This window comes from Molossus molossus, unplaced genomic scaffold (genome assembly GCF_014108415.1).
Source record: "Molossus molossus isolate mMolMol1 unplaced genomic scaffold, mMolMol1.p scaffold_m16_p_19, whole genome shotgun sequence".
In the NCBI taxonomy this organism is placed as follows: Eukaryota; Metazoa; Chordata; class Mammalia; order Chiroptera; family Molossidae; genus Molossus; species Molossus molossus.
Window position 1 is genome coordinate 299,173 of NW_023425354.1, and position 25,559 is coordinate 324,731.

At 52.1% G+C, this 25,559-nt stretch overlaps 2 protein-coding genes across 8 annotated transcripts in view; both read right to left on the bottom strand.

The window, feature by feature from the left end:
• Positions 1–10,655, bottom strand: part of TBCD (tubulin folding cofactor D) — a 150,051-nt gene extending 139,396 nt beyond the window's left edge. The window contains exons 1-4 of one of the 4 annotated variants that reach the window (XM_036269982.1): positions 10,639–10,655; positions 5,809–5,859; positions 3,820–3,917; positions 2,000–2,101 (exon numbers count right to left, since the gene is read on the bottom strand). In XM_036269982.1, the coding sequence (XP_036125875.1) occupies positions 2,000–2,101; positions 3,820–3,917; positions 5,809–5,854 (246 nt within the window). In that variant the 5' untranslated portion in view covers positions 5,855–5,859; positions 10,639–10,655. Of the gene's footprint in view, positions 1–1,999; positions 2,102–3,819; positions 3,918–5,808; positions 5,860–6,003; positions 6,061–8,146; positions 8,364–10,638 lie in introns of those variants that run through there. The other 3 variants (XM_036269978.1, XM_036269979.1, XM_036269980.1) reach the window with 3 other exon arrangements.
• FN3K (fructosamine 3 kinase) lies at positions 10,109–21,819 on the bottom strand. 4 transcript variants are annotated; one of them, XM_036269986.1, is made up of 6 exons: positions 21,568–21,819; positions 19,038–19,189; positions 17,645–17,736; positions 17,188–17,270; positions 11,389–11,511; positions 10,109–10,551 (listed from the first exon to the last, which is right to left on the bottom strand). In XM_036269986.1, exons 1-6 carry the CDS (start codon positions 21,706–21,708, stop codon positions 10,213–10,215), a joined length of 930 nt encoding a protein of 309 aa, XP_036125879.1. In that variant the 5' UTR covers positions 21,709–21,819; the 3' UTR covers positions 10,109–10,212. The 4 variants fall into 4 exon arrangements, with proteins under 4 accessions (XP_036125879.1, XP_036125878.1, XP_036125881.1 ...); XM_036269985.1 differs by having other exon boundaries at positions 17,609–17,736; XM_036269988.1 differs by lacking the exon at positions 11,389–11,511.
• Positions 21,820–25,559: the final 3,740 nt, after the last annotated feature.

Consider the following 25,559-nt stretch of genomic DNA (forward strand, 5'->3'; position numbering starts at 1 on the left):
TTTAAAGAAAACACATTGGCAAGGTCACCTAGATTTTCTCCTTTGAAAAAAAAGGCCACTTGCCCTGGCCAGTTTGGCTCAGCAGTTAGAGCGTCGGCCTGCGGTCCTGAGAGACCCGGGTTCGGTTCCCGCTAAGGGCACGTACTTTGGTTGCAGTTTGTCCCCGGCCCTGGTTGGTCGTGCGGGTGGCAGCCACTCGATGTGTCCCTTCACGTCGATGTTTCTCTCTCTCTCTCCCTTCCTCTCTCTCCCTCCCACTCTATCTGTACAAAAAATGGAAAAGTATCCTCGGGTGAGGATAAAAAAAAAAAAAAAAAAGGCCACTTAGAAGACAGCCATCGCTCCCATCTGGGAACACGGATGTCAAGAGGGCTTCCATCTTTTCCTGAATGACCAGGGAGACTCTGTGCCTAGATATACAAATTATGAGACTTATATTGAACACTTGCTTTCCTTCTGGGAGTCAGAATCTTTAGGATGTGCTCAGCAGAGAACCCAAGTGACCAGCCCCCACAGAAACCCTGGGCTCTGGTCTCTGTGACTTTCTGTGGAGGATACTTCACACATATTGTCACAACTCAGTGCTGGGGAATTACGAGTGCCCTGTGACACAACAGGGAGAAGACTGGGATCTTCTTGCTAGTTTCTCCAGATGTCCCCCGGTGCCCTTTCCCTTTGCTGATTTTGCTATGAGAAATCATGGTTGTAGAATGACTATACAGTCGTCCCTCTCCAGTTCACACTTCGACTTTCGCGGCTTCACTCTATCGCGTTTTTTTCAAATATATTCATTAAAAAGTGGATGAAGCCCTGGCTGGTTTGGCTCAGCGGTTAGAGCGTCGGCCTGCAATCCAGAGAAACCCGGGTTCAGTTCCCACTAAGGGCATGTACTTCGGTGGCAGTTTGTCCCTGGCCCTGCTTGGTTGTGCGGATGGCAGCTACTTGATGTGTCCCTTTCACTTCAATGTTTCTCCCTCTATCTCCCTCCCACTCTATCTGAACAAAATATAGAGAAATGTCCTCAAGTGAGGATAAAAAAAAAAGTGGATGAAGACAGTGAAAATGATACAGTGTGCACTCGGTTGTCTGAGTCAATTATACACCTCTGTATTACAATTAAAATTAAAATTACTATACGTAAGGACTGTAGGCCTATGTATTCGAGCACCCCAGGAATCCTTCAAGGCCAGGTGCAACCACTAGAGTCTGGAATGGATTAACTGCAATCAACAAGGGACGACTATATGCTGAATCCTGAGTGGTCCAAGGTAATCACTGGACTTAGGGGTGGTCTTGGTGACCAACATAGTTATTTTAATTCTCAATTAGTTTACTTGCAGTATTATTTTGTATTGGTTTCAGAAGTACAGCACGGTGGATAATCATATACTTTACAAAGTGATCCCAATATTGCCAATACCCAGCTGACACCATACACACTCATGACAATATTACTGACTAGATCCTCTACCTTGTACTTTACATCCCCGTGACTATTCTGTAACTACCACAATCTGTACTTCTTACTCACTTCACCTCTTTCCCCTAGTCCCCCAACACCCCTCCTCTCTGGCAACCACCAGTCCGCTCTCTGTATCTGTAAGTCTGTTTGAATTTTGTTTGTTCATTTATTTTGTTCTTTAGATTCCACCTATAAGTGAAATTACACAGAATTTGTCTTTCCCTAATTTATTTCACAGAGCATGATACCCTCAACACAGGTATATTTCAAGCTCAAGAAAACTGGGTGGTGACCAAATTATTACCACACTGTGTAGGCATAGTTTCCTTATAAAGTGCATTATTTTAAAAGAAATTAATTTAAAGAAACATGTTAAAAAAAAAAGAAAAGAAAGCCAAAAGAATAAAAGAGAACGATACAAACAGCATAAGAAAAAGCTGAAAGAAACGGGCAGATGTTGCCAGAGCACAGGTGGAGCAGATGAGGGAAGAAAGAAGAGGGAGAGGACAGAACATGAGGGGGAAAAGGAACACTCACTTCATGGTCCTTAGGATTCTGGTTTGTAAACATATCTAAAACAGGCTGTACGTTGGCTACTTCATGAGGAAATAAACGAAGAAATGTTTTATATCCTCGAACCTACCAAATTTCAAAAAAAGGCATTGAATTATTATAAAATTAGAAAATACAGAAAGAAACAAAATTATCTTTTTCATCAAAAATGACCACTGAGCCCTGGCCAGGTAGCTCAGAGTATCATCCCAGTACACCAAAGCTGCAGGTTCAATCCCCAGTCAGGGCACATACAAGAATGAACCAAACTTGCCCTGGCCAGTTTGGCTCAGCGGTTAGAGCGTCAGTCTGTAGACCAGAAGAGTCCCGGGTTTGGTTCCCACTAAGGGCACGTACCTCAGTTGCAGTTTGTCCCCAGCACTGATTGGGGTTGTGTGGGTGGCGACTGCTAGATGTCTCTCTCTCACATCAATGTTTCTCTCTCTCTCTCTCTTCCTCCCCCTCTCCCTCCCACTCTACCTCAAGATAAATGAAAATATCTCCTAAGGTGAGGATAGAAAAAAAAAAAAAAAATCAACCAAACAAATGCATAAATAAGTGGACCAACAAATCGATGCCCCCCACCCCTTTGTAATTAGGTGGTACTTGATCAAACGCTAAATACCCTGGACATTGATGTAGCCAAAGGAACCCCTGGATCACTAATATCGGATCCCAAAAATATGGTACAAAGAGCCCAGCTGGTGAGGCTCAGTGGTTGAGCATCGACCCATGCACAAAGAGGTCATTGGTTCATTTCCCGGTCAGGGCACATGCCCAGGTTGTGGAGCAAATCCCTAGGGGGGGGCTTGCAGGAGGCGGCCAATCAATGTTCTCCCTCATCAATGTTTCTGTCTCTCTTTCCCTCTCCCTTCCTTTCTCTCCAAAATCATTAAAAGAAAAAAAAATTTTTTTAAATATATATATTTGGTAAAAACAGAAAATAGCCCTAGTCAGTGTGGCTCAGTTGGTTGGGTTTCTTCCTGTGCACTGAAAGCTGGTTCAATTCCCAGTCAGGGCACATGCCCAGGTTGCAGGCTCAACCCCCACAATGATGTTTCTCTCTCTCCCCTCAGTTCCCTAAAAATCAATAAAAAGTCCTGGCTGGTTTGGCTCAGCAGTTAGAGCATCGGCCTGCGGACTGAAGGGTCACAGGTTTGATTCCCGGTCAAGGGCATGTACCTGGCCTGCAGGTTCAATTCCTGGACCCAGTAGGGGTGGTGTACGAAGCAACCAATCGATGTCTGTCTGTCTGTCTCTCTCTCTCTCTCTCACATCGATGTTTCTCTCCCTCTACTCCCACTCTATCTAAAAATCAATAGAAAAATATCCCCAGGTAAGGAGTAACAAATAAATACATAAAATTAAAATAAATAAAAAATATTTCAAAAAATAAAAAACCCACAACCTATGTGTGCAACCCATCTTTCCCAAGAAAAAACATTTAGGAAGGTAACTTCTGGACCAAGTATATTAAGAAAGTGCTTTGTCAAAAGGAAAAAAATAAAGAAGGAAATTTTTAAGAAGTGTTGACAACTAGCCCGGCCGGTGTGGCTCAGTGGTTGAGTACTGACCCATGCACCAAGAGGTCACCAGTTCAATTCCCGGTCAGGGCACATGCCCAGGTTGTGGGCCCGATCCCCAGTGGGGAGCATGCAGGAGGTGGCCAATCGATGTTCTCTCTCATCAATGTTTCTCTCTCTCTCTCCCTCTCCCCTCCTCTCTCTCTAAAAACCAATAAAGAAAAAAATGTAATGAAAAAAAGAATAAGTGTTGACAACCATAGAGTACTTTGTAAACATTACCTTGGTGATAATATAAAGAAATTTAAAAGCCAGATGTACAAGGTCAGCTGGAGATGTCTCATCTTGCACTGTTTCCAACAACAAGTTCATCATCCATTCTAGACAGAAAGACATACAAAACACTTGCTATAAAATTAAACATTAATATTACATTAAAATCCAAAAGAAAAACAGGTTAAATTAGACAAATTACAGAACTTCAAAATAAAGCAAAAATTGAGAAATGAAAAAAGCAATAGAAAAACTTGTAACTATAGTTGAAGATTTCTATTCTCCTCTCGGGATTTGATAGAACGAGTGAAAAGAAAATCAGTAGGGGTACGATCATCTCAACAGATGCAGAAAATGCAGCTGACAACATTCAATATCGTTTTATGATAAAAACCCTCAACAAAGTGGGAATGGAGGGAACCTATCTCAACATAACAATGACAGCCACGGATGACAAGTCCGAGCTAGTACCACACGTGGTGCGGAGGAGCTGAGAGAGCCTCTCCTCTGGGACCAGGAACGAGAGGCGGCTTTCACGTCTACTCCATCCTGCACTAGAAGTCCTCGCCCAGCAACCGAAAAAAAACAAAATAAAAGGCATCTAAATTGGAAAGTAGAGAGGCGGCTTTCACGTCTACTCCATCCTGTACTAGAAGTCCTCGCCCAGCAACCGAAAAAAAACAAAATAAAAGGCATCTAAATTGGAAAGTAAAAAAACTCTCATTCTTTAAAGATGATATACTGTATAGAAAGAATACTAGTGATTCCACAAAAAGTAACGGAATAAGTGACTTCAGTAAAATTGCAGGACACAGAATCAATATAAGAACTCTCAGAAAGTAAAAACGGTCGAAATAAATTCAAGAACATCTGGGACAAGAAAGCTCAGAAAGCTCACCTTCCACAAAACCTGCTGGTCACTTAAAGAACAGCAGGCACAGCACCAGTCCACTTTCCAGAAGGCGCATGTGTGCACAATGAAGCTAGCCCTCTGTGCCCGCCCACTCTTCACAGTTCACAGCTTTAAATCTCACAGCCCTGTGGGGCAGGCAGTGTGGAGAGCCCCAGTTTCACAGCTGAGGAAACTCAGGCACAGAGTAGCAAAGTGGTAGGGCTAGGATATAAAATCAGTGGTGTAGCCCTGGCCGGTTTGTCTCAGCGGTTAGAGCATCGGACTGCGGTCCAGAGAGGCTCGGGTTCGGTTCCCGCTAAGGGCATGTGCCTCGGTTGCAGTTTGTCCCCGGCCCTGGTTGGGTCGTGCGGGTGGCAGCCACTCGATGTGTCCCTTTCGCATCGATGTTTCTCTCTCTCTCTCTCCCTCCCATCTATCTGAACAAAAAATGGAAAAATGTCCTCAGGTAAGGATTAAAAAAAATAATAAAAAAATAAAATAAAATCAGTGGTGTAGCTCCAGGGTTCACATGCCCATGCCTCCACCCCACCCTGCCTTTAGACTTAAATTATTATTGTTACCTTCCTCCTTCCCAAGTTCATTGCCAAAAGCATGTGCTAATTTTTGTAGAGAAAAAGAAAATTGTTATCAGTATGAAACAAACAAAAATCATTCCCCTGCATTAAATTCAAGTTAAGGGGACCCAAGCCTCACTGTGTCCACTTGTGAAACAGAATCACTCAAGGGAGTGCCTGCCTCAATTGCTGTGAGGACCACATGGTGATCCACATCAGGTACCTGCTCCTATACAACAGAACGCAGGTTAGAGCACACATGATGAGCAAAAGATGCGTTCTTTAAATAGCATTGAGGAAGAAAGCAGCTCAAATCCACTGCCCACAGACTTGAGGGACAATGAACTTATGTCACTATCAGAGTTCCACTAAGACTGACGAGCCAGGCCCTGCTAACAAGACCCAGACACTTCATTCTGACACCTTCTTCTGGCAAACCCACGTGCACGTACGCACGTGCACACACCCCAAGGCCTTTGTGATCATCCATAATTGGATGTCCAAAATACAGTCATCAGCCTCTATTCTTACCAAGGTGTGGGTCCAACAGATGAGGCTGCTGCTGGTATTTGTCCATTATCACTAAAAAAAAAATATATATGAGACTTAACGTCACTAAGGCAAACATGCACAGGAGCCTCAGAAACCTTTGAGTTTTCCCTCACTGACTTCCAGAGGCAGCTCCTCCTCAACCCAGCCCATGCAGCTGCAAAGAGCATAAGCCACCTGGGGTGAGATCCTCAGGGCCACTGTGTCCTGGCCACCTGCTCTTGGCTTGCTCAGCGAACCTTCCTCTTGGGTCTTCTTCCACCTCCTCAGAACCCTTCCTCTCAGCCAACCGTATGTTATCCCCTTCATTAAACACATACACACCCCCAGGGCTGTCCCACACACACTCACACACACACTCACATACACACACACCCAGGGCTGTTTCACACTCACACACACACTCACACCCCCAGGGCCATCTCTCACACACACACACACACACACCCCAGGGCTGTTTCACACTCACACACACACTCACACCCCCAGGGCCATCTCACACACACACACACACCCCAGGGCTGTCCCACACTCACACACACACACACACACACCCAGGGCTGTCCCAAACTCACACACACACACACACACACACCCAGGGCTGTCTCTCTCTCACACACACACACACACACACACCCAGGGCTGTCTCACACACACACACACACACACACACCCCAGGGCTGTCTCACACACACACACACACACACACCCCCCAGGGCTGTCTCACACACACACACACACACACACACCCCAGGGCTGTCTCACACACACACACACACACTCACACCCCCAGGGCTGTCTCACTCACACACACACACACACACACACCCCAGGGCTGTCTCACACACACACACCCCAGGGCTGTCTCACACACACACACACACACACACACACACACACCCCAGGGCTGTCTCACACACACACACACACACACACACCCCAGGGCTGTCACACACACACACACACACACACACACACACCCCAGGGCTGTCTCACACACACACACACACTCACACCCCCAGGGCTGTCTCACTCACACACACACACACACACACACCCAGGGCTGTCTCACACACACACACCCCAGGGCTGTCTCACTCACACACACACACACACACACACACACCCCAGGGCTGTCTCACACACACACACCCCAGGGCTGTCTCACTCACACACACACACACACACACACACCCCAGGGCTGTCTCACACACACACCCCCCAGGGCTGTCTCACACACACACACACACACACACACACACCCCAGGGCTGTCTCACACACACACACCCCCAGGGCTGTCTCACACACACACACACACACACACACACCCCAGGGCTGTCTCACACACACACACCCCAGGGCTGTCTCACACACACACACACACACTCACACCCCCAGGGCTGTCTCACACACTCACACACACACACACACCCCAGGGCTGTCTCACACACACACACACACTCACACCCCCAGGGCTGTCTCACACACACACACACACACACCCCAGGGCTGTCTCACACACACACACACACACACACACACACCCCAGGGCTGTCTCACACACACACACACACACACACCCCCAGGGCTGTCTCACACACTCACACACACACACACACACACCCCGGGGCTGTCCCACACTCACACACACACACACACACACTAACACACACACACACACACACACCCCCCAGGGCTGTCTCTCACACACACACACACACACACACACACACCCAGGGCTGTCTCACACACACACACACACTCACACCCCCAGGGCTGTCTCACACACTCACACACACACACCCAGGGCTGTCCCACACTCACACACACACACACACACTAACACACACACACACCCCCCCCAAGGGCTGTCCCGCGCGCGCAGGCGCCTTCTCCGGGCAGGAGCTCCCCCTGGGTCCCGAGCGCCGTCGGAGGGACAGGTGCCCCGAGGTCAAGGCGTCGCCGCACCACCGCCCGCACAGCGGACACGCGTGCAGGCCCGGAGCCGCGTTCGGTCAGGCGCCCCGCCCCGTCGGGTGGGCCGACAGCTCCGTGGGGACCGCGCGCGCCTGCGGCCGGAGCACTCTCGAACCCACGTTTGGCTTCTCCCCGGGCTCGGCTCCAGGAGACGGCCGACTCCCAGGACCGGGCCTTTCCTCCGGGAGGCGGGCACCTGCTTCCCCCTCAGCTCGCGCTCCGCCCGCCCGGCCCGCCCGCGGCGCCCGTGTCTAGTACCCGGGTCCCGCCGCACAGCGAGCACGCAGGGCAGCGCCGGGCCCCAGGCCGCCCGCCCTCGGACCCGCGTGGCCGCGCGCGCACCTCGGAACCGCTGCAGGGCGCCCTCGCGGACCGCGCCGTCCCCCAGCAGCTCCGGCAAGCGGCCCAGCAGCGCGCGCGTCTCCGCGCTGTCGCCGAAAGCCTCGAAGCAGCCGCCGCGGGCCAGGGCGCCGTCCTCCGGCCCGTCCTCCGACCCGTTCTCCATCCCGTCCTCCGGCGCGCCCGGCTCCTCGCTCACGCCCATCCTCGGCACCGAGAGCGGGACGCCTGAGGCGGACGCGAGAGCAGCAAGGGAGCCGCCGACGCAGCCCCGCCCAGCGACCTCCGACCTCACGGCTGGTCCCGCTACGGCGCGCGCCGGCCGTCCAAGCAAGGCGCGCGGAGGCGGGGCGAGCGCAGAGGGGGCGGGGCGATCGCAGAGGGGCGGGGCGAGCGCAGAGGGGGCGGGGCGGGGCCCGAGGGAACCGCCCCAGACGCCTGGAGCCGGGCGGCGGGAGCCACCGCTTCCGGGCGGAGTCGGGTGTCTGAGCCCGAGGGTGCGAGCGGGGCAGGGGAGGCGAGTCTGAGCCCGAGGGTGCGAGCGGGGCAGGGGAGGCGAGTCTGAGCCCGAGGGTGGGTAGCAGCCTGTTGCCCTGGGGGCGTGGCTGGCGTGCAGTCCACGCTGGGCTGGAGGGGAGACCCCCAGCCGGGACCCGCTGGCTCCCTCGGGTCTTCTCCCGCGCAGGCCCGAAGGTCCCTTCGCCGCCCTGGCCGGCTCTGCGCACACGAGTCCTGCAGACGGGTTCTGCCCACAGTGGCAATTTGTATTCAAGACCCCCAGATGGTCGGAAGGAAGCGTTTGGGGTGGACTTCGTCCTGGAACGTCTTCAACAGGCTCAGAGTCTGTGCTGGGAAGGAATCCCGCTCCAACCGCACTTTGCAGGAAAGAGAAATTAGCCTCGAAGAGTGGTAATCACGTGGTCTGGTTTCAGAGACACACGCGTGGATGGCCATTGTGCCCCGAGATCCTGCCAGGTACGGCCTGTCCCCAAGCAGATACTTTCAACGATGACAGCCTGGACATCCCAACCACCCGTACACCGCAGACATCCCAGCTGTGGGGCACACCCCACTGCCCAAGGCTCTCTCCCAGCCTACACCCTTCTTTTTATCGGGTGGAAAACTAACCGGCTGAAAATTAGGAAGTAGGAGAGAGGCTGGGCGGCGGCTGCAGCCCAAACGCTGGTCCCCACAACATTGGTGGACCTTCTTTGCATCTGTCCTAACTGAAGGATGGACTGGGAGCCCCACTCAGCCCCAGAAATGCTGGTTAAGAAGTGGGGTACAGCCTGGCTGGTGTGGCTCAGTGGTTGAGCGTGGAACCATGCACCAGGAGGTCACCAGTTTGATTCCGGTCAGGGCACGTGCCCAGGTTATGGGCCCGTTTCTATCTCTCCCTTCCTCCCTCTCTCTAAAATCAATAAAGAAAAAAAACTATTTTTAAAGAAGTGGGGTATGCCCCGGCCGGTTTGGCTCAGCAGTTAGAGCGTTGGCCCATGGACCAGAAAGACCGGGGCTTGGTTTCAGCTAAGGGCAGGCACCTCTGTTGCAGTTTTTCCCCGGCCCCGGTTGGGATTGTGTGGGTGGCAGCCAGTCGATGTTTCTCTCTCTCTTTTCCTTCCTCTCTCCCTCCCACTTTATCTGAAGATAAATGCAAAAATGTCCTCAGGTGAGAATTCAAAAAAAAAAGTGGGGTACAACTCATGGTTCCCAACTCTGCCTGAGCTCAGACAGGAGCCCCATGTCCACAGGGGGATGGGACACCATCTTCCACCTAAGCAAACCCCAAATCTGTGTCAATTTCTATACAATTATTGTGAAAATATCCAAACTTCAAATATCCCCCAGTCTGATATGTAATGAGCCCCTTGGAGCCCTTTCGGGTGGTTTGGGCACCCTGTAAACTATCCCAAGTGCACAGAGGATGGGGACTCCGGTGAAGTAAGACACAGCAAGTTCCATCCCTGAAGCCCCACTGACTTTATTAGTGCCTGCAGCTGCCTCTGCTGTTGCTGCCCCTAGGTACTTGCTAAGCAGGTGGGCAGGTGGGCAGGAGCACAGGCAGGGTGCTACTTGAGAAGTTTCCGCATGGTGCTCAGGGACGGGCTCCTGTACTCCCACCCAAAGTGGTTCCAGTGGTTCAGGTAGTTAAAGAGCTGGTAGAGCAGCAGCCGCCGGTCGAACCCTGGAGCCTTGGGGATCTTCTGGTGGTAGGCAGTGAAGAAAGACCTGGGGAAGCCGCCAAACATCAAGGCAATTGCCAGTTCAAACTCAGAATGGCCGTAGAAGGAAGCCGGGTCATAAATAATAGGCCCCACGTCGTCCTCAGCCACATTTCCTGACCAGAGATCCCCATGAAGAAGGGCGGGGACAATCTCTAGGCCGCTAAACAGATCTGGGATCTTCACCTAATAATAAATAATAAACAATTATTGGACACACAGTTATATGAGCCAGTCTCCTCATCCAGTACATGAAACTAAGGCAAAGGTTACCTTGTGTTTGTTCAGGGTCCAAGCAAGTCCAAAGATAAGGACCTTCTGACCCTAGGGGAGTATAACTTTGTCTTACTACTGACTACAGACCCAGGCCCAGAAGGTCTACAGCACTAATGATACCCGTACAGTATTCAACCTCAGAGGTTATGGTTTTATTTTCCTGTAGAACAGCAACCATATAACCTGAGTGAAGTTTTATTTGTTTATTTATTTATTTTGTGCCTAACTTAGCAAACTTTTATGTTCTTTTATGTGACAGTATATATATCTGCACCTCTTTTGTATCCCACTGGTTAATTCACTGAGGAGTTAAATAATATTTCTTCAATGTAGGCATATGTGAGTTTTGTTTTTAACACTCCGGGTGCTGTTTTGAAACCAGTCCCTCAGGCATCTTCTGCCCACATCTGCTCTGAGAGTCAAACATCCATGCTGTGGCAGAAAAGGAGGAACAGGGTGAAAGTGCACAAGAAAGTAAATGCCGCCGTTTACGATCCAGGTACCTGTGTTTCACATGAGCAAAGTCTGGGGCTTAATAACCTGGTGACCTCACAGGTGAGAGGTGTGCTCAGGGTCAGAGCATATCCTCAAGTCCCACACCATCAGGTCAGTAGTCAGACGCTATGTGTCCATAACTTGACCAGATCCGCTCCAAAGCTCAGTGGTCCCAACTCCAGAGTGCCCTACATCAATGGGGTGGGCTCACCAGAGGACAGTCCCTCTCTCAGAGGTAACTGCTGTGCCCACCTGTAGCTGTGACCAGAGCTCTCGTGCCTCTCGGTCAGCATAGTCCTTCTCAATGAGGTCCAGCTGTGCTTGGAGTCGGTATCGGGTGAAGAAGGTCGACCAGTCATCCTGCCACTCATTCACCTGGGCAGCAAGGGAGAGTAGGCTGATGCTCTAGCTGCCAGAGTCCAGCAAGTCAGTTATACAAGAAACCTGGCTAAACCCTAGATCAACCACTAAAAGAACGAAGCAAATGTTATAGCTAGGCAACAATGAAGATGAGCTAGAATCATTAAAAATACTCAGTTAGCCCTGATCGGTTTGGCTCAGTGGTTAGAGCGTCGGCCCGCAGACCGGAGAGTCCTGGGTTTGGTTCCCACTAAGGGCACATACCTCGGTTGCAGTTGGTCCCCAGCCCTGGCTGGGGTCGTGTGGGTGGCAACCAGTCGATGTGTCTCTCTCACATCAATGTTTCGCTCTCTCTCTCTTCCTCCTTCTCTCCCTCCCACTCTATCTGGGGATAAATGCAAAAATGTCCTCTGCTAAGGATTAAAAAAACAAACAAACAAAAAAAAACAACTCAGCCCGGCTGGTGTGGCTCAGTGGCTGAGTGTCGACCCATGCACCAAGAGGTCACCAGTTCAATACCCAGTCAGGGCACATGCCCAGGTTGTAGGCCCAAACCCCAGTGGGGGGCATGCAGGAGGCGGCCAATCAATGTTCTCTCTCATCAATGTTTCTATCTCTCTCTCTCCCTCTCCCTTCCTTTCTCTCTTTAAAATCAATAAAGAAAAAATTTTTTTAAAAAACACTCAGTTAATCCAAAAGAGCAGATAAATATGAAAAAGAGGAACAGAGAACAGATAGGACAAATTAAAACAACAAATAGCAAGATGACAGATCAACCTAACCAAATGAATAGGCACAGTAAACGTGAATGGTCTAGACACCCTAGTTAAATGACAGGCATGGACAAGTTAGAAAAATGAAGCAAGACCCAACTATAAGCCAGGTGCTGTGAGGATGTGGAGGAACTAAAACTCATACACCACTGGTGGAAATGTAAATGGTACCACCTCTTTGAAAAGATTTTGGCACTTACTTTTTTTTTTTAATCCTCACCTAAGGACATTTTTTCATTTTTTGTTCAGATAGAGTGGGAGGGAGAGAGAGAGAGAGAAAGAGAGAGAGAAACATCAACGTGAAAGGGACACATCAAATGGTTGCCCTCTGCACGACCCAACTAGGACCAGGGACAAACTGCAACCGAGGTACGTGCCCTTAGTGGGAACTCAACCCAGGTCTCTCTGGACCGCAGGCCAACACGCTAACTGCTGAGCCAAACCTGCCAGGGCAAGATTTTGGCACTTTCTTAAACAGTTTAATATGGCTCTGGCCGGTTTGGCTCAGTAGTGGAGCACTGGCCCTCGGACCAATGAGTTACAGGTTCGATTCCAGCCAAGGGCACGTACCTTTGTCCCCAGCCCTGGTCGGGGTCGTGTGGGAGGCAACCAGTGAATGTGTCCCTCTCACATCCATGTTTCTCTCTCTCTCTCCTTTTCTCTCCCTCTCTCTCTCACTCTATCTGAAGATAAATGGAAAAATATCCTCGGGTGAGGATTAAAAAAAAAGTTGCCCAGCTGGTGTGGCTCTGTGGTTGAGCATCGACCCATGTACAAAGAGGTTGCAGGTTCAATTACAGGTCAGGGCACATGCCCAGGCTGTGGGCCAGATCCCCAGTGTGGGGTGTGCAGGAGGCAGCCAATCGTTCTCTCTCATCAATGTTTCTGTCTCTCTCTCCCTCTCCATCCTTTCTCTCTAAAATCAATAAAGGAAAAAAATTGTATTAAAAAATACAAAGTTAATATGAGCCTATCACATGACCTAGTGATTTCCCTCTCAGGTATTTACCCAAGATTAATGGAAGAATTTGTCCACACAAACTCCTGTACACAAAGGTTCATAGCAGCTTTATGTGTGAAAGCAAAACCTGGAAACAACCCAGATATCCATCAACAGGTGAATAGATAAAACAGACTGTGGTTTATCCATCCAGTGAAGCGGACTTTTGACACAAGCAACAATATGGATGAATTATCAAAATGATTACGCTGAGTGGAAGAAGCCAGACCAGAGTACATACTGTATGATTCCATCTCTATTCAAGTCCACAAAATGCAAAAGTATTGATAGTGACAGAAAGCAGATCAGTGCTTGCCAGGAGCAGGGATCGATAGGAGAGAGAGATTACAAAGGGACATGAGGATGCCTTTGGGAGGTGATGGATAGTCTCATGATCCTGACTTGGTGAGCGGTTCATGGATATATATACATCAAAACTTATCAAATTGGCCCTGGCCGGTTTGGCTCAGCAGTTAGAGCGTCGGCCTGCGATCCAGAGAGACCTGGGTTCGGTTCCCACTAAGGGCACGTACCTCGGTTGCAGTTTGTCCCCGGCCCTGGTTGGCCCTGGTTGGGTCGTGCGGGTGGCAGCCACTTGATGTGTCCCTTTCACATCAATGTCTCTCTCTCTCTCTCTCTCTCACTATCTCTTCCTCTCTCTCCCTCCCACTCTATCTGAACAAGAAATAGTAAAATGGCCCTGGCCGGTTTGGCTCAGCGGTTAGAGCATCGGCCTGCGGTCTGGAGAGACCCGGGTTCGGTTCCCGCTGGGGGCACGTACCTTGGTTGCAGTTTGTCCCCGGCCCTGGTTGGGTCATGCTGGTGGCAACCACTCGATGTGTTCCCTTTCACGTCGATGTTTCTCTCTCTCTCTCTTCCTCTCTCTCCCTTCCACTCTGTCTGAACAAAAGATGGAAAAATGTCCTCGGGTGAGGATTAAAAAAAAAAGAAATAGAAAAATGTCCTTGGGTAAGGATTAAAAAAAAAAACTTACCAAACTGTATACTTTAAAATAGGTATGGTTTATTTTGTGTCAATTATACCTTAAGATAGTTTTTTTAAAATCCTCACCAGAGAATATTTTTCCATTGATTTTCAGATAGAGTGGGAAGGAGGAAGGGCCGGGGAGAGAGAGAGAAACATCTATGTGAAAGAGACACATGGACTGGTTGCCTCCCGCACTACCCCAGCTAGGGCCAGGTATCACAAACGAGGTACATGCCCTTGACTGGAATCAAACCCATGACTCTTTGGTCCTCAGGTCGACACTCTAACCGCTGAGCCAAACAAAACAGGGCAATAATTATTTTTTTTTAAGATGCAAAGCTTCCCTGACCAGTTGCTCAGTGGTTGGAGCATCAGCCTACAGACCAAAGAGTCTCGGGTTCAATTCTAGTCAAGGGCACGTACCTGGGTCGGAGGTCCGATCCCCAGTTGAGGTCATGCAGAAGGCAACCAATCGATGTGTCTCTCCCACACTGATGTTTCTCTCTCTTTCTCTCTCTCTCTCCCTCCCTCCCTTCTACTCTCTCTAAAAGTTAATGGAAATGGAAAAGTATCCTCAGGTGAGGATTAACAAATAAATAGCCCTGGCCAGTTTTCCTCAGCGGTTAGAGCATCAGCCTGTGGACCAGAGCGTCCCGGGTTCGGTTCCCACTAAGGGCTGGTACCTCGGTTGCAGTTTGGCCCCGGCCCTGGTTGGGGTTGTATGGGTGGCAGCCACTCAATGTGTCTCAAGTCGATGTTTCTCTCTCTCTTCTCCCTCTCTCCCTCCCACTCTATGTGAAGATAAATGCAAAAATGTCCTTGGGTAAGGATTAAAAAACAAATAAATAAATAAAAAGATACAAAGCTGATTTCATACAAAGGGCTACTTTGCGCAACTCCTTAGGGGAGGAACTTTTTCGAGAGCAGACCTGATCTCCCTGGTCAGCTTTGGAGACACTCCCAGTGCTGGGTGCTCTGGTCACTAAGCCCCTGGGTTCAGCCCCTTGGTGCTAGGAGCACCTCAAGAGCAGGTGGGAAGGCCACTCCCTAAACAGCCTGAGGCACTCAGGGTGGCCTCCTGTGATTCCCTACCTGCCTGCCCAGGTCCCAGTGTCTGAGGCTCTTGTCTTCCTCCTGGGTGACCAGGTCATAAAGATACAGACTGAGTGTTGGGCGCTGGAGACCAGCATTGGCTAGCCCAGTCCATCCACCTGGACAGAGGCGCTGGGTAGTGCGGCAGTTAGAAGCCAGACTGTGGGTCAAATCCTGAATCCTCCACTCATCAGCCACATGACCTCAGGATCGTCACTTGGCTTCCCTGTGCATCAGCTTTTTCATCTATAAAATGGGTCAATAACATCACTCACTTTATAGGGTTGCTATGGCAACTGGGTGAGTTGGGCCCGATAAAGCACTTAGAATGGTGCCTAGGGTACAACACGTCTATCATGCAGCCAAGCCAGTGGTCCCACCTGGGCTCAGCTCACCAGGTCTCTGACAAGCCTGCCGCCACCACTCAGGGTCGCCCCACCAATGGACGCAGCCCCCAAAGGAGCAGGGAGCCTCCTGGAACATGGGGCCAGTCCTAGGGCCATCCTTTCATAGCTCAAGGAGGTGGACCAGGTTGTCCTCCTATCCCTCACCCCTTCCTGGCTAGGCTGTAGCTGACCTAAGTTGGCTTGTTGATCCTGGAATCTGAAGGGGCACTCAAGGGCCGGCTCTGCCCCTCACAGACCAGCCCTTCTCATCTATTTCAGACCCTGGGGTTCTGTGTACGATTCCATCCCTCAGTTCTTGAAAAGCAAGTCTTTGGAGACCCCGCAGCTCTTAAACGCAACACCTGAAGCAGGACAACAAGCCACGTTCTGCCACACTTGCCGGGCACTGCTGTGTCGGGGCTGGCCCAGGCAGGTGTGCACCCCCAGGGCGCTGGCCTCTGCAGAGGTTTATGGAGTCTTACCAAGCCCCATGTGTGAGGGCTGCCCCTTGGCTGGGATCCCTAAATCTGCCTCAGTGACACTGGAGCATTGCCCTGTGCCCACACTGTGAAGACACACAAAAGGCTGGCCACTGTGTGTGACTGAACTTACTGAACTGCAATGTCCAGAATGAGCAAACCCAGAGAGACAGCAAGAGACTCGTGGTTACCAGGGTGTGGGGAGTGACCGCTAATGGGTACAGGGTTTCCTTTGGGGGGCAGAAAATGTCCTGAAACTAGATAGCAGTGATGGTTGCACAACACTGTAAATCTACTAAAAACCACCGAATTGGCCCTGGCCAGTTTGGCTCAGCGGTTAGAGCGTCAGCCTGTGGTCCACAGAGATCCGGGTTCAGTTCCCGCTAAGGGCGTATACCTCAGTTACAGTTTGTCCCCGGCCCTGGCTGGGTCGTGTGGGTGGCAGCCACTGGATGTGTCCCTTTCACTTCGATGTTTCTCTCTGTCTCTCTCCCTCTCCCTCCTGCTCTATCTGAATAAAAACAATGGAAAAATGTCCTCGGGTGAGGAAAAAAAAAACACCTAATTGGACATTTTTAAATAGTGGAGTTTATGTCATGTGAATTACATCTCAATGGTACCATTAATTTTTTTAAGGCCCCAGGAGAAGAACTGACTGGCCAGGACTTAATCCCTGACCTCACATGCTGCTTCAGCCTCCACTCAGCCCCCTGTCCCTGTCCCTCATTCATCTCAAGTTAGGTGCCCTCTTGAAACGGGACCTTCGTACCTGCTGTTCCTTTTGCTTGGAATGCTCTCAGCTCAACCCCCATCCCAGGTCTCACAGCTCACCCTCTGCTCTCAGAAACCAGATGGCCAACCTTCCTGGTGGCTGGGGACTGGCATGCTATCACACACAAGGGGTGGGGTGCCCCGCATTAGGGTGTTGGGAGCGGCTGTTAGCGAAGCAGACGCATCGGAAGCCTGGCACTCACCTGCGGAATGAAGCCGCAGCACGTCACCGCATGGAAGCCGAACTTGGTCACATGCTGGAGCTCAGCACCCTCAGCCCTCCGGCCTATCAGCAAGAAGAGATGTATTTCTCTTAGATGCCAGACCCTCGCAGAGCATCCGGACAGGCCTGGCTGCACTCTGGAACGTGGGTGTCTGAGGCTGTACCACCCCGCTAACAGCTGGCAATCAGGCAGCACCTCGGGTCAGCCAGGACAGCTGGCCTCAGGGCACCGGGCAGCAGGGCTGGTTAGAAAAGGGGTCGGGAGCCCATTCTACTTGTTTATCAGCTCCATCAGTTCCCAGCTAACAATCTAATGTTCACGCTGAGTGCAGCGGGAGATAGCATGCAATCCAACCTGATGTGGAAACGTCACCCTGAGCACCAGTGCAGGGCGGGTGCACCTGGGTCAAGGGAGCATGGAGACGATCCGAACGCACCCACTGTGTTCTCCTCCTCCCTCAACTTGTCCCTGAGCTTCTGGTTGTAGAGGTGTAAGTCTGCCACCTGGTCTCCAAGTTTTGATGCCTGACTGAGGAGAGAAGAAATGCAGCCCATTAGAATAAGAAATATTAACAACCAGCTTGCATTCTAATTTTTAAAGATGTTTTAAATGCCTCAAAAATTACTCTCCATGCGCTGGCCAGTTTGGCTCAGCGGTTGAGCGTCGGCCTGCAGACCAGAGAGTCCTGGGTTCGGTTCCCACCAGGGGCACGTACCAAAAAAAAAACAAAAAAACTACTCTCCATGCTATAAAAAGTGAGAAACAAACAGCAGGCAGTGACCCTTTCCAAAAAGTAGTGTAAAATTACCGAGACTGGGGAAGCAGGCAAACGTCAGCAGAAGCCTTAGGCAGAACTGAGAATTATGGGGTAAATGCTCAAAAAGTAAATATAAGTTCAAAACCATCTCACAGCCTGGCCAGTGTGGCTCAATGGTTGGAGCATTGGCTAAGAACCCAAGGGTGGTGGGTTTGCTTCCCTGTCAAGAGCACGTACCCAGCCCTGGCCGGTTTAGTTCAGCGGTTAGAGCGCTGGCCTGCGGTCCAGAGAGACCTGGGTTCGGGTTCCGCTAAGGGCACGTACCTCGGTTGCAGTCTGTCCCCAGCCCTGGTTGGGTCGTGTGGGTGGCAACCACTCCACATGTCCCTTTCATGTCGATGTTTCTCTCTCTCTCTCTCTCTTTCTCTCTCTCTGTCTCCCTCCCACTCTATCTGAACAAAATACCAAAAAATATCCTCGGGCCCTGGCCGGTTTGGCTCAGCGGTTAGAGCGTCGGCCTGCGGTCCTGAGAGACCCGGGTTCGGTTCCCGCTAAGGGCGCGTACCTCGGTTGCAGTTTTTCCCCGGCCCTGGTCGGTCGTGCGGGTGGCAGCCACTCGATGTGTTCCTTTCACGTCGATGTTTCTCTCTCTCTCTCCCTTCCTCTCTCTCCCTCCCACTCTACCTGAGCAAAGAATGGAAAAATGTCCTCGGGTGAGGATAAAAAAATATATATATATATCCTCGGGTGAGGATAAAAAAAAAAAGAGCACGTACCCAGTATGTCTCTCTCACCTCACGGTATGTCTCTCTCACCTCAAGGTCTCTCTCTCCCTCTCTCCCCCTCCTCTTTCCCTCCCTTCCACTCTCTCTAAAAATCAATCCTGGGGTGGAGGTTAAAAAAAAAAACAAAGAATGGCAGGTGGGCCCTGGCCAGTGTGACTCGGTTGTGCGTTGACCTGTGCACCCAAAGGTTGCCAGTTCAATTCCCACTCAGGGCACATGCCCGGCTCCAGTAAGGGGCTTGCAGGAGGCAGCCGACTGATCTCTCTCTCTCTCTCTCTCTCTCTCACCTGCTCAAGCTCCTCATCTTCAGATGCTCCATCACAAAGGCGGCCCCACCCCCAGGCAAGTCGATGACCTTGATGGGCCGAGGTGCTCGCAACAGACCAGTGCTCCGGAGGGCCTCCAGGCTTGCCACTTCGCCCTCAAACATCTGCCGGGCCTGCATCCAGAGCACCCCCATGAGCTCCCACTCCACGGGGGCTTCTGCAGCCAGGCTGTGGCTCCCAGCCCTCAACAGAAGGAAGCCACCCCCTGGGATCACAAGCACCCAGGACCATCAGTTACTGAAAACTGGCTGGGGAGCAAGGCATGAGCTCCTCAGAGTGGGTGCAACATGAACCCCTTCAGGGAGGAAGGGGCTGCAAGGGTGAGGCTGAGCTGGGGCTTGGGGTGGGCAGGATGCTGATGCTCCTGCTGGGAGCACTGCCCTGAGACAGGAGGAAACACAGGCCACAGGGGAGGTTCCAGCAGTGCTGGGGGTTCCATGGGGTGCTGCAGGACACCAAGGGCTGTCGGGGGGTGCCGAGATGTGCCTCGAAATGTGGGTTAGTGGAGGGGCTGGGGCTGGGCTTGTGTTTCCTTCCAGTTGCCCACCCCCTCACTGCCTTGAGCAATCACAGCAAAGGGAGGAGTAGCACAGGGTGGCCTGGGGTGGCATGCAGCAGTGAGTTGGGCAGGGGGAGGAGGGGGCTGGGAGGTTGTCTACACCTGGCCTTGGTCCAGTGCTCCCTAGAGAAGAACACCCAGCAGGGCCTGGGGGCTAGGAAGAAGCCCCAGCCCCCACGCCCTGGAAAAAGATAAGCCACCCCTCAAAGTGGTGGAACTCTCACCTTAGGTACACTCTGCCACAGTTAAAAATGTGCTTATTAGCCCTGGCCGGTTTGGCTCAGCAGTTAGAGTGTCAGCCTGAGGACCAGAGAATCCGGGGTTCGGTTCCCACTAAGGGCACGTACCTCGGTTGCAGTTTGTCCCTGGCCCCGGTTGGGGTCATGTGGGTGGCAACCACTCAATGTGTCTCTCTCACATTGATGTTTCTCTCTCTCTCTCCCTCCTGTTTTATCTGAAGATAAATACAAAAATGTCCTCGGGTGAGGATAAAAATAATAATAAATGTGCTTATTAACCCTGGCCAGTTTGGCTCAGAGACTAGAACATCAGCCTGCAGACCAAAGAGTCATGGGTTCGATTCTGGCCAAGGGCATGTACCTTGGGTGAGATTCATCCCTGGCCCTGGTCAGGGTTGTGCAACCAGTAGATGTGTCTCTCCCACATCGATGTTTCTCTTTCTCTCTCCCTTCCTCCCTCCCACTCTATCTGAAGATCAATGGAGAAATATCCTCGGGTGAGGATTTTTTTAAAAATGTGCTTATTAGTGTGGTTTGTAAGCGCCTCTGGCTATAGAATCAAACCTCATGGATGAGACCAAAGCATCTATTCCCACACAGCAAAAGAATCCATCCTTGAATTTCAAAACGCCTGAGGTGAGCCATCCTCCTAACTGTGAACCTACACCTGGAATCCTGGGGAGAGGTAGCCAGTGCCCTGGGCCACGCTCATCACCTGTCCTGCATTCACTGAACACCTATGATGTGTTGGCATTGAGGGTTTCAAGAGTGAGTGGTGGGGTCCCCACCTGGAGCGCCTTCAGGATCCAGCTGTGAAGATTCCAGAGCCAGGGTAAACCCTGACCCCAAACTGCTTTCCCGTGGGTGAGGCTTATCCTTCTGAGGGATTGGGTTTCTGAAACCAGACTCAACAGTGCCTGGTGCCCACAGAGCAGGGATCCTGGCCCAGTCCCCACCCCCATCCATTCCAGATGCAGACAGTGCTTTGGGGGAAATGGGAGGGGTCTCTCTGGATTCCCTCCAGCTCACAGCCAGCACCCCCACCACAGCGGGATCCCGAAGGGGCCCAGCCTGCTCTCAGGGCCCGGTGCACACACTGTGGCTAACTCTCTCCACTGGTAAAGTGTTGTATTTTCCATATACTTTTAACAGAAATAATGTAAGCAAGAGATGGAAACCAGGTCCAACACCAGCAGAGTCCGTGAGTAGAGGGAATTGGAGTCTGGTCCTAGCAGTGTCTGGGGGTCCTGGCTTCTTTCCTGCCTCTTCACACCTGCTGGGGGGTGGGTGAGCCTTGGGGAAACTGAGCCCAGAGCTGGGCAGGAGAGTGACAGAGGGAGCAGACCAGGTCTCCAAGCCTCACCACCATGCTTGACAGGTGAAGAAATTAAACCAAACAACCAAGTTTTTCATGTGTGCACAGGTAAATAGAATCAATCTTGCAGGGGACGAAACCCTGGGATTCTGCAGAAAATGCCTGAGCCCTGCTGCCTGCAGATGTCCGTCCAAGGCCACAGGCTGAGCCTGGGGCAGTGACGCCAGGCCTGACCAGTAAGGGCCACCTTCACCCGTGCCCCTGTCCCGTGCCCCATCCCCCTTTGCCCACCCCTCTCCCTCTACCCACCCTCTCCTCTTCCTACCCTCTCTTCATTCCCCAGCAGCTCCAACCTCTCCCCTCTCTCCAATCCCGCACCTGCGCCCTGCGGTTGACCTTGACAAACACAGGCCCCGAGTCCGTGTCGTAGGCGCGCCCCTCGCTGATGCAGCCCCCGCCTGGGCTCCCGAAGGCGCGCAGAGTCGTGGTGCGCAGTTCGGCCCGCAGCAGCTGCTCCATGGGGGCAGGAGACACAAGAAACACAGGGACCAGGAGGGGGATTCGAGGAGGGACTGGGGGATGGTGCCGAAGCCCAGCCAGAGACGTGAGCTCGCCGCTGCCCAGGCCGCTGTCTGCGGGGAAGGCGACTCGTCCCTGTGGCCTGAGGGCTCTGAGCGCTCTGGGCGTCCAAGCCTCCCAAGCCCCGCCTCCCCGCCTCCCCGCCACCCCGGGCCAGTCCACGCTCCGCCCAGTCTTCTCCTGGGAGGGGTGAGGGAGGAGTGAGGACGGAAGGGAGTGGGGAGGGAGAAGAGAGGACGTCTCCAATAGGGGGACAGAAGTGTGTGGGGGGGTGCTCTCCCCATGTGTCTGCATAGTCAGTGTGCCTGGACAGTCCAGATTGGGGTTCACTCCCAGGGGAGCTCCCAGGGCCCTGTATGTAGGACCCAACCCCCTGCACAGAGGCTTCGTGAGCCCTCACAGGATTTGGACCTCTCCCACTCAGCAGGACAAAACCCAGGGGAGACCCAGCTGTCCGGAGGCTGAAGGTCATAGGCCTGGCTAGGTGTCACACTGGCCAGACAAGATTGGGGGTCTCAACTACATCTTGCCAGGCCCAGGCACTGCCCAGTAACACCCACTGCTGGCCTTGTGTTTGCTCATTAGGGCACCTGGTGCGCATCAGCAATAGATAGAGGCAGCTCTGGAGTTTCGGATAGCAGGTGAGGTAGCTGACTCCACCCCGCATGGGACTCCTGATTACAGACCACAGCCCTTGGAAGGAACTTTCAAAACACACACATGCCCATGTGCAATGAGCATGCGCACACCTATGCACAGGTGTATGTATGCCAAGGAGCAGGTGGGAGGGGAGAGATCTGTCTGTAGGGAGGGCCCCTCCATGTCCTCCTCCTCCCAGATGGTCTCAGTCTGGTGAAGCCCACCCTCCTAGTGCATCCTGAAAGGGCTGGTGACAAGTTTCCAGGCTGGAAATGAGATCCTGCTCCCTCATTTGGGGTTAAGAAGTTTGAGAACATTTGATTCTTGGTCTTGGTGTGGAAACTGTTCTCTCTGGAGGCTTTACAGTCTGCTCTGTCACTGGTACCGGACGGTTCCCCAGGGAGATGCCTGGGGTGTCTGCTATCCCCTGACTGTGAAGACAGAGCCCAGTGGCACCAAGAGGGGAAACACAGCCCGTGGCTTGGAGACGTAAAACACTGCTCAGAAAAGGGACACCAGGAAGGCAGCCGAGGCAGAGCCCCAGGGACATCAGGAAGCCAGGGCAGGGGCCAAGGGGCAGGGTCCTGAGGCCCTGGCTGCAGCCTGGAGCCAGCAGGGGCCTGGGGACACTACCCAGGTGTCACTGCCAGGCCATCATCCTGGTCTCCCCCGGAACTGCACTGGAAACATGCCCCCTGGCAGATGTCTCGGGAAGGAGGGGGACTCTGCCCCCTCTTCAGAATGCAGAGATCGCTGTAGTTGGGCTGCTCTTCTATACCGTCACCCCCCACCACTGATTAATATTTTGGAACACATTCCAGTGTGTCCACACACTTTGGCCTGAGAGGAAACCCTGTCAGGGAGGCAAGTTCCCACACAAGGTTTGGAAGCACACTTCCCTGGGAGAACGTGGGAAGGACAGAGGGAGCACGGTTCCCTCGAGGAAGTTCATCTTCCACAATCCCATGGGCGTCATCATCAGCCCACTTTTTTTTTTCTTTTATTGATTTTAGAGAGAGGGGAAGGGAGAGGGAGAGAAACATCGACGAGAGAGAACATCGATTGGCTGCCTGCTACATGCCTCACACTGGGGATTTGGCCCACAACCTGGGCACGTGCCCTGACTGGGAATTGAACCAGCGACCTTTTGGTGCAGGGTCAACGCTCAAACACCGAGCCACACCGGCTGGGCCATCAGCCCACTTTATAGATGAGGAATCCAAAGCTCAGGTAACTTACCTAAGACTCCGCCCTCCCGCTGGTCCTCCGACCCTAACTGCAGCCTGGTTTCCGTGACACCAGAGGTGGTCACTGGCTTCTCAGAGGGCTGCTCTGGTCCCTAAGCCTCCACTAGGACTGCTGGACAGTCCTGTGTGATGCAGTGTGAAACGCTTGTCAGGTTCTGATCTGGGTGGAGCAAAGTGGTCTCTTCTTCCAGGGGTTGAAGCACTGCAGTGAATTCCACTTCTTTCCAAACTTGAATTTTCCTCTTATTTTGGCTGTAATTAGCTTCCCTCTGAATTCCAAAGTATGCCAAACACCACCCAGAAAGAGTCCCACTCGCCTTGACAGTTCCTGGGAGTCCCTTCACATTGCCCTGCAGACATCAGACGCACAGCAGACTGAACGGGTCCCCCACAGGCGGCTGAACACAGCCACACGTGGCCCTCTCGGAACCTCGGCTTCTCACGCGGAGGGCACTCCCCCGGGCTCACGAGCTCTTTCCGTTGTCTCAGCCCATGTTCTGAGTCACAAACCTAGAATGAGCCTAAGGGATCTCAAAAAGCCAGCCCGTAAGCTACACACATTGCCTCTCGAGAGCCTTCCAGGCCTCACCCTCGTTCTGTTTGAGGCTGCATTGGTTCCATGGTTTCCTGGCATTTCAGAAGCAGCAAGTTAGATCCAAAGGAGGGAAAAGTGAGCAGGATTTGGGGATAAAGGGAAATGAGTGGAAAAAAACAACAGTCTCACACGAAACTTTAATAATAGTGATATGCCGTGAACTGAAAAGGATGGCTCAGCCCCCTACACCCAAGGCCCCAGAAAGGACAAAGACAGGTGGGTAGCAGTGTGGTGACTCTATCACGAAGGCATTAAAGTACATGGGTGTCATCTGTTCAAGGCAGGAAAGCCTGTTTTGGGTTCACAGCTTTGGGGTGGAAAGCTGAACTTCAGTTATCTAGAGACACGCTTCTGTGGAAAGGTTGATACCCCAACAGTAGCAGGTAGTGAGGTATTTTGATACAATAGTCCCGTGTTCAATAAGAAATGAGTACAATTGGCCCAGCCGGTGTGGCTCAGTGGTTGAGCGTCGACCCTGCACCAAGAGGTCGCAGGCTCAAGGCCCGGTCAGGGCACATGCCCAGGGTGTGGGCCTGATCCCCAGTGGGGGGCAGGCAGGAGGCGGCCAATTGATATTTCTCTCTTTCTCTCCTTCTCCCTTCTTCTCTCTAAAATCAATAAAGAAAAAATATTTTAAAAAGGAAAAAAAAGAAAGTACAACTGTACCTCGATGAGACCTGAGGGACCTGGATGGGTGCTCGGGGCCGTGGCCATCTCCCTGGACCTCCTGTCCTGGAGGCCTCCTGAGATGCTCACGGCTGCCCCGAAGAGCACGAGCCTCTCTGTCTCTTCTCCCTGACCAAGGAGCCGTACCCACAGCCCATCCCCATGGGTCTAGCCAAACCTGCCCCAGTTCAGATTCTGCAGGCTGCTCTGCAAGGACAGGAGGCTCCTGTCAGGACACAAGTCACACAACTGTCCCTTGCAATGCTGTCTCTAGATCACACCCCCATCTGTGTCAGGCTAGCCAGCTCAGAAGCCCAGAAAGCTTTCGGGGAAAGACAATCCACAAAGAGCAACTCTGGGTGGGCCCGAGGCCTCTGGGCCAGAGGCATTTAATATTTTGTTATGAATATAAAATTAGGCACAAAAGTAAATATTTTTGGATGAGCAATCACAGCAAATTGCTCAAAGTTTGAAAAGCTGACAAATACAGCAGCATCACGAGCCGGGAAACCCGCGAAGCCGTTGGTCAGCTGTGCCGCACGCCTGCAGGGGTTGGGGGGCACTCCTCCAACCCCCCGCTGGCTATCCTCATCAGGGGTCTCCTGAGGGGCCGCACCAGCGCTGACTGTCTCCCTCCAGAAGAC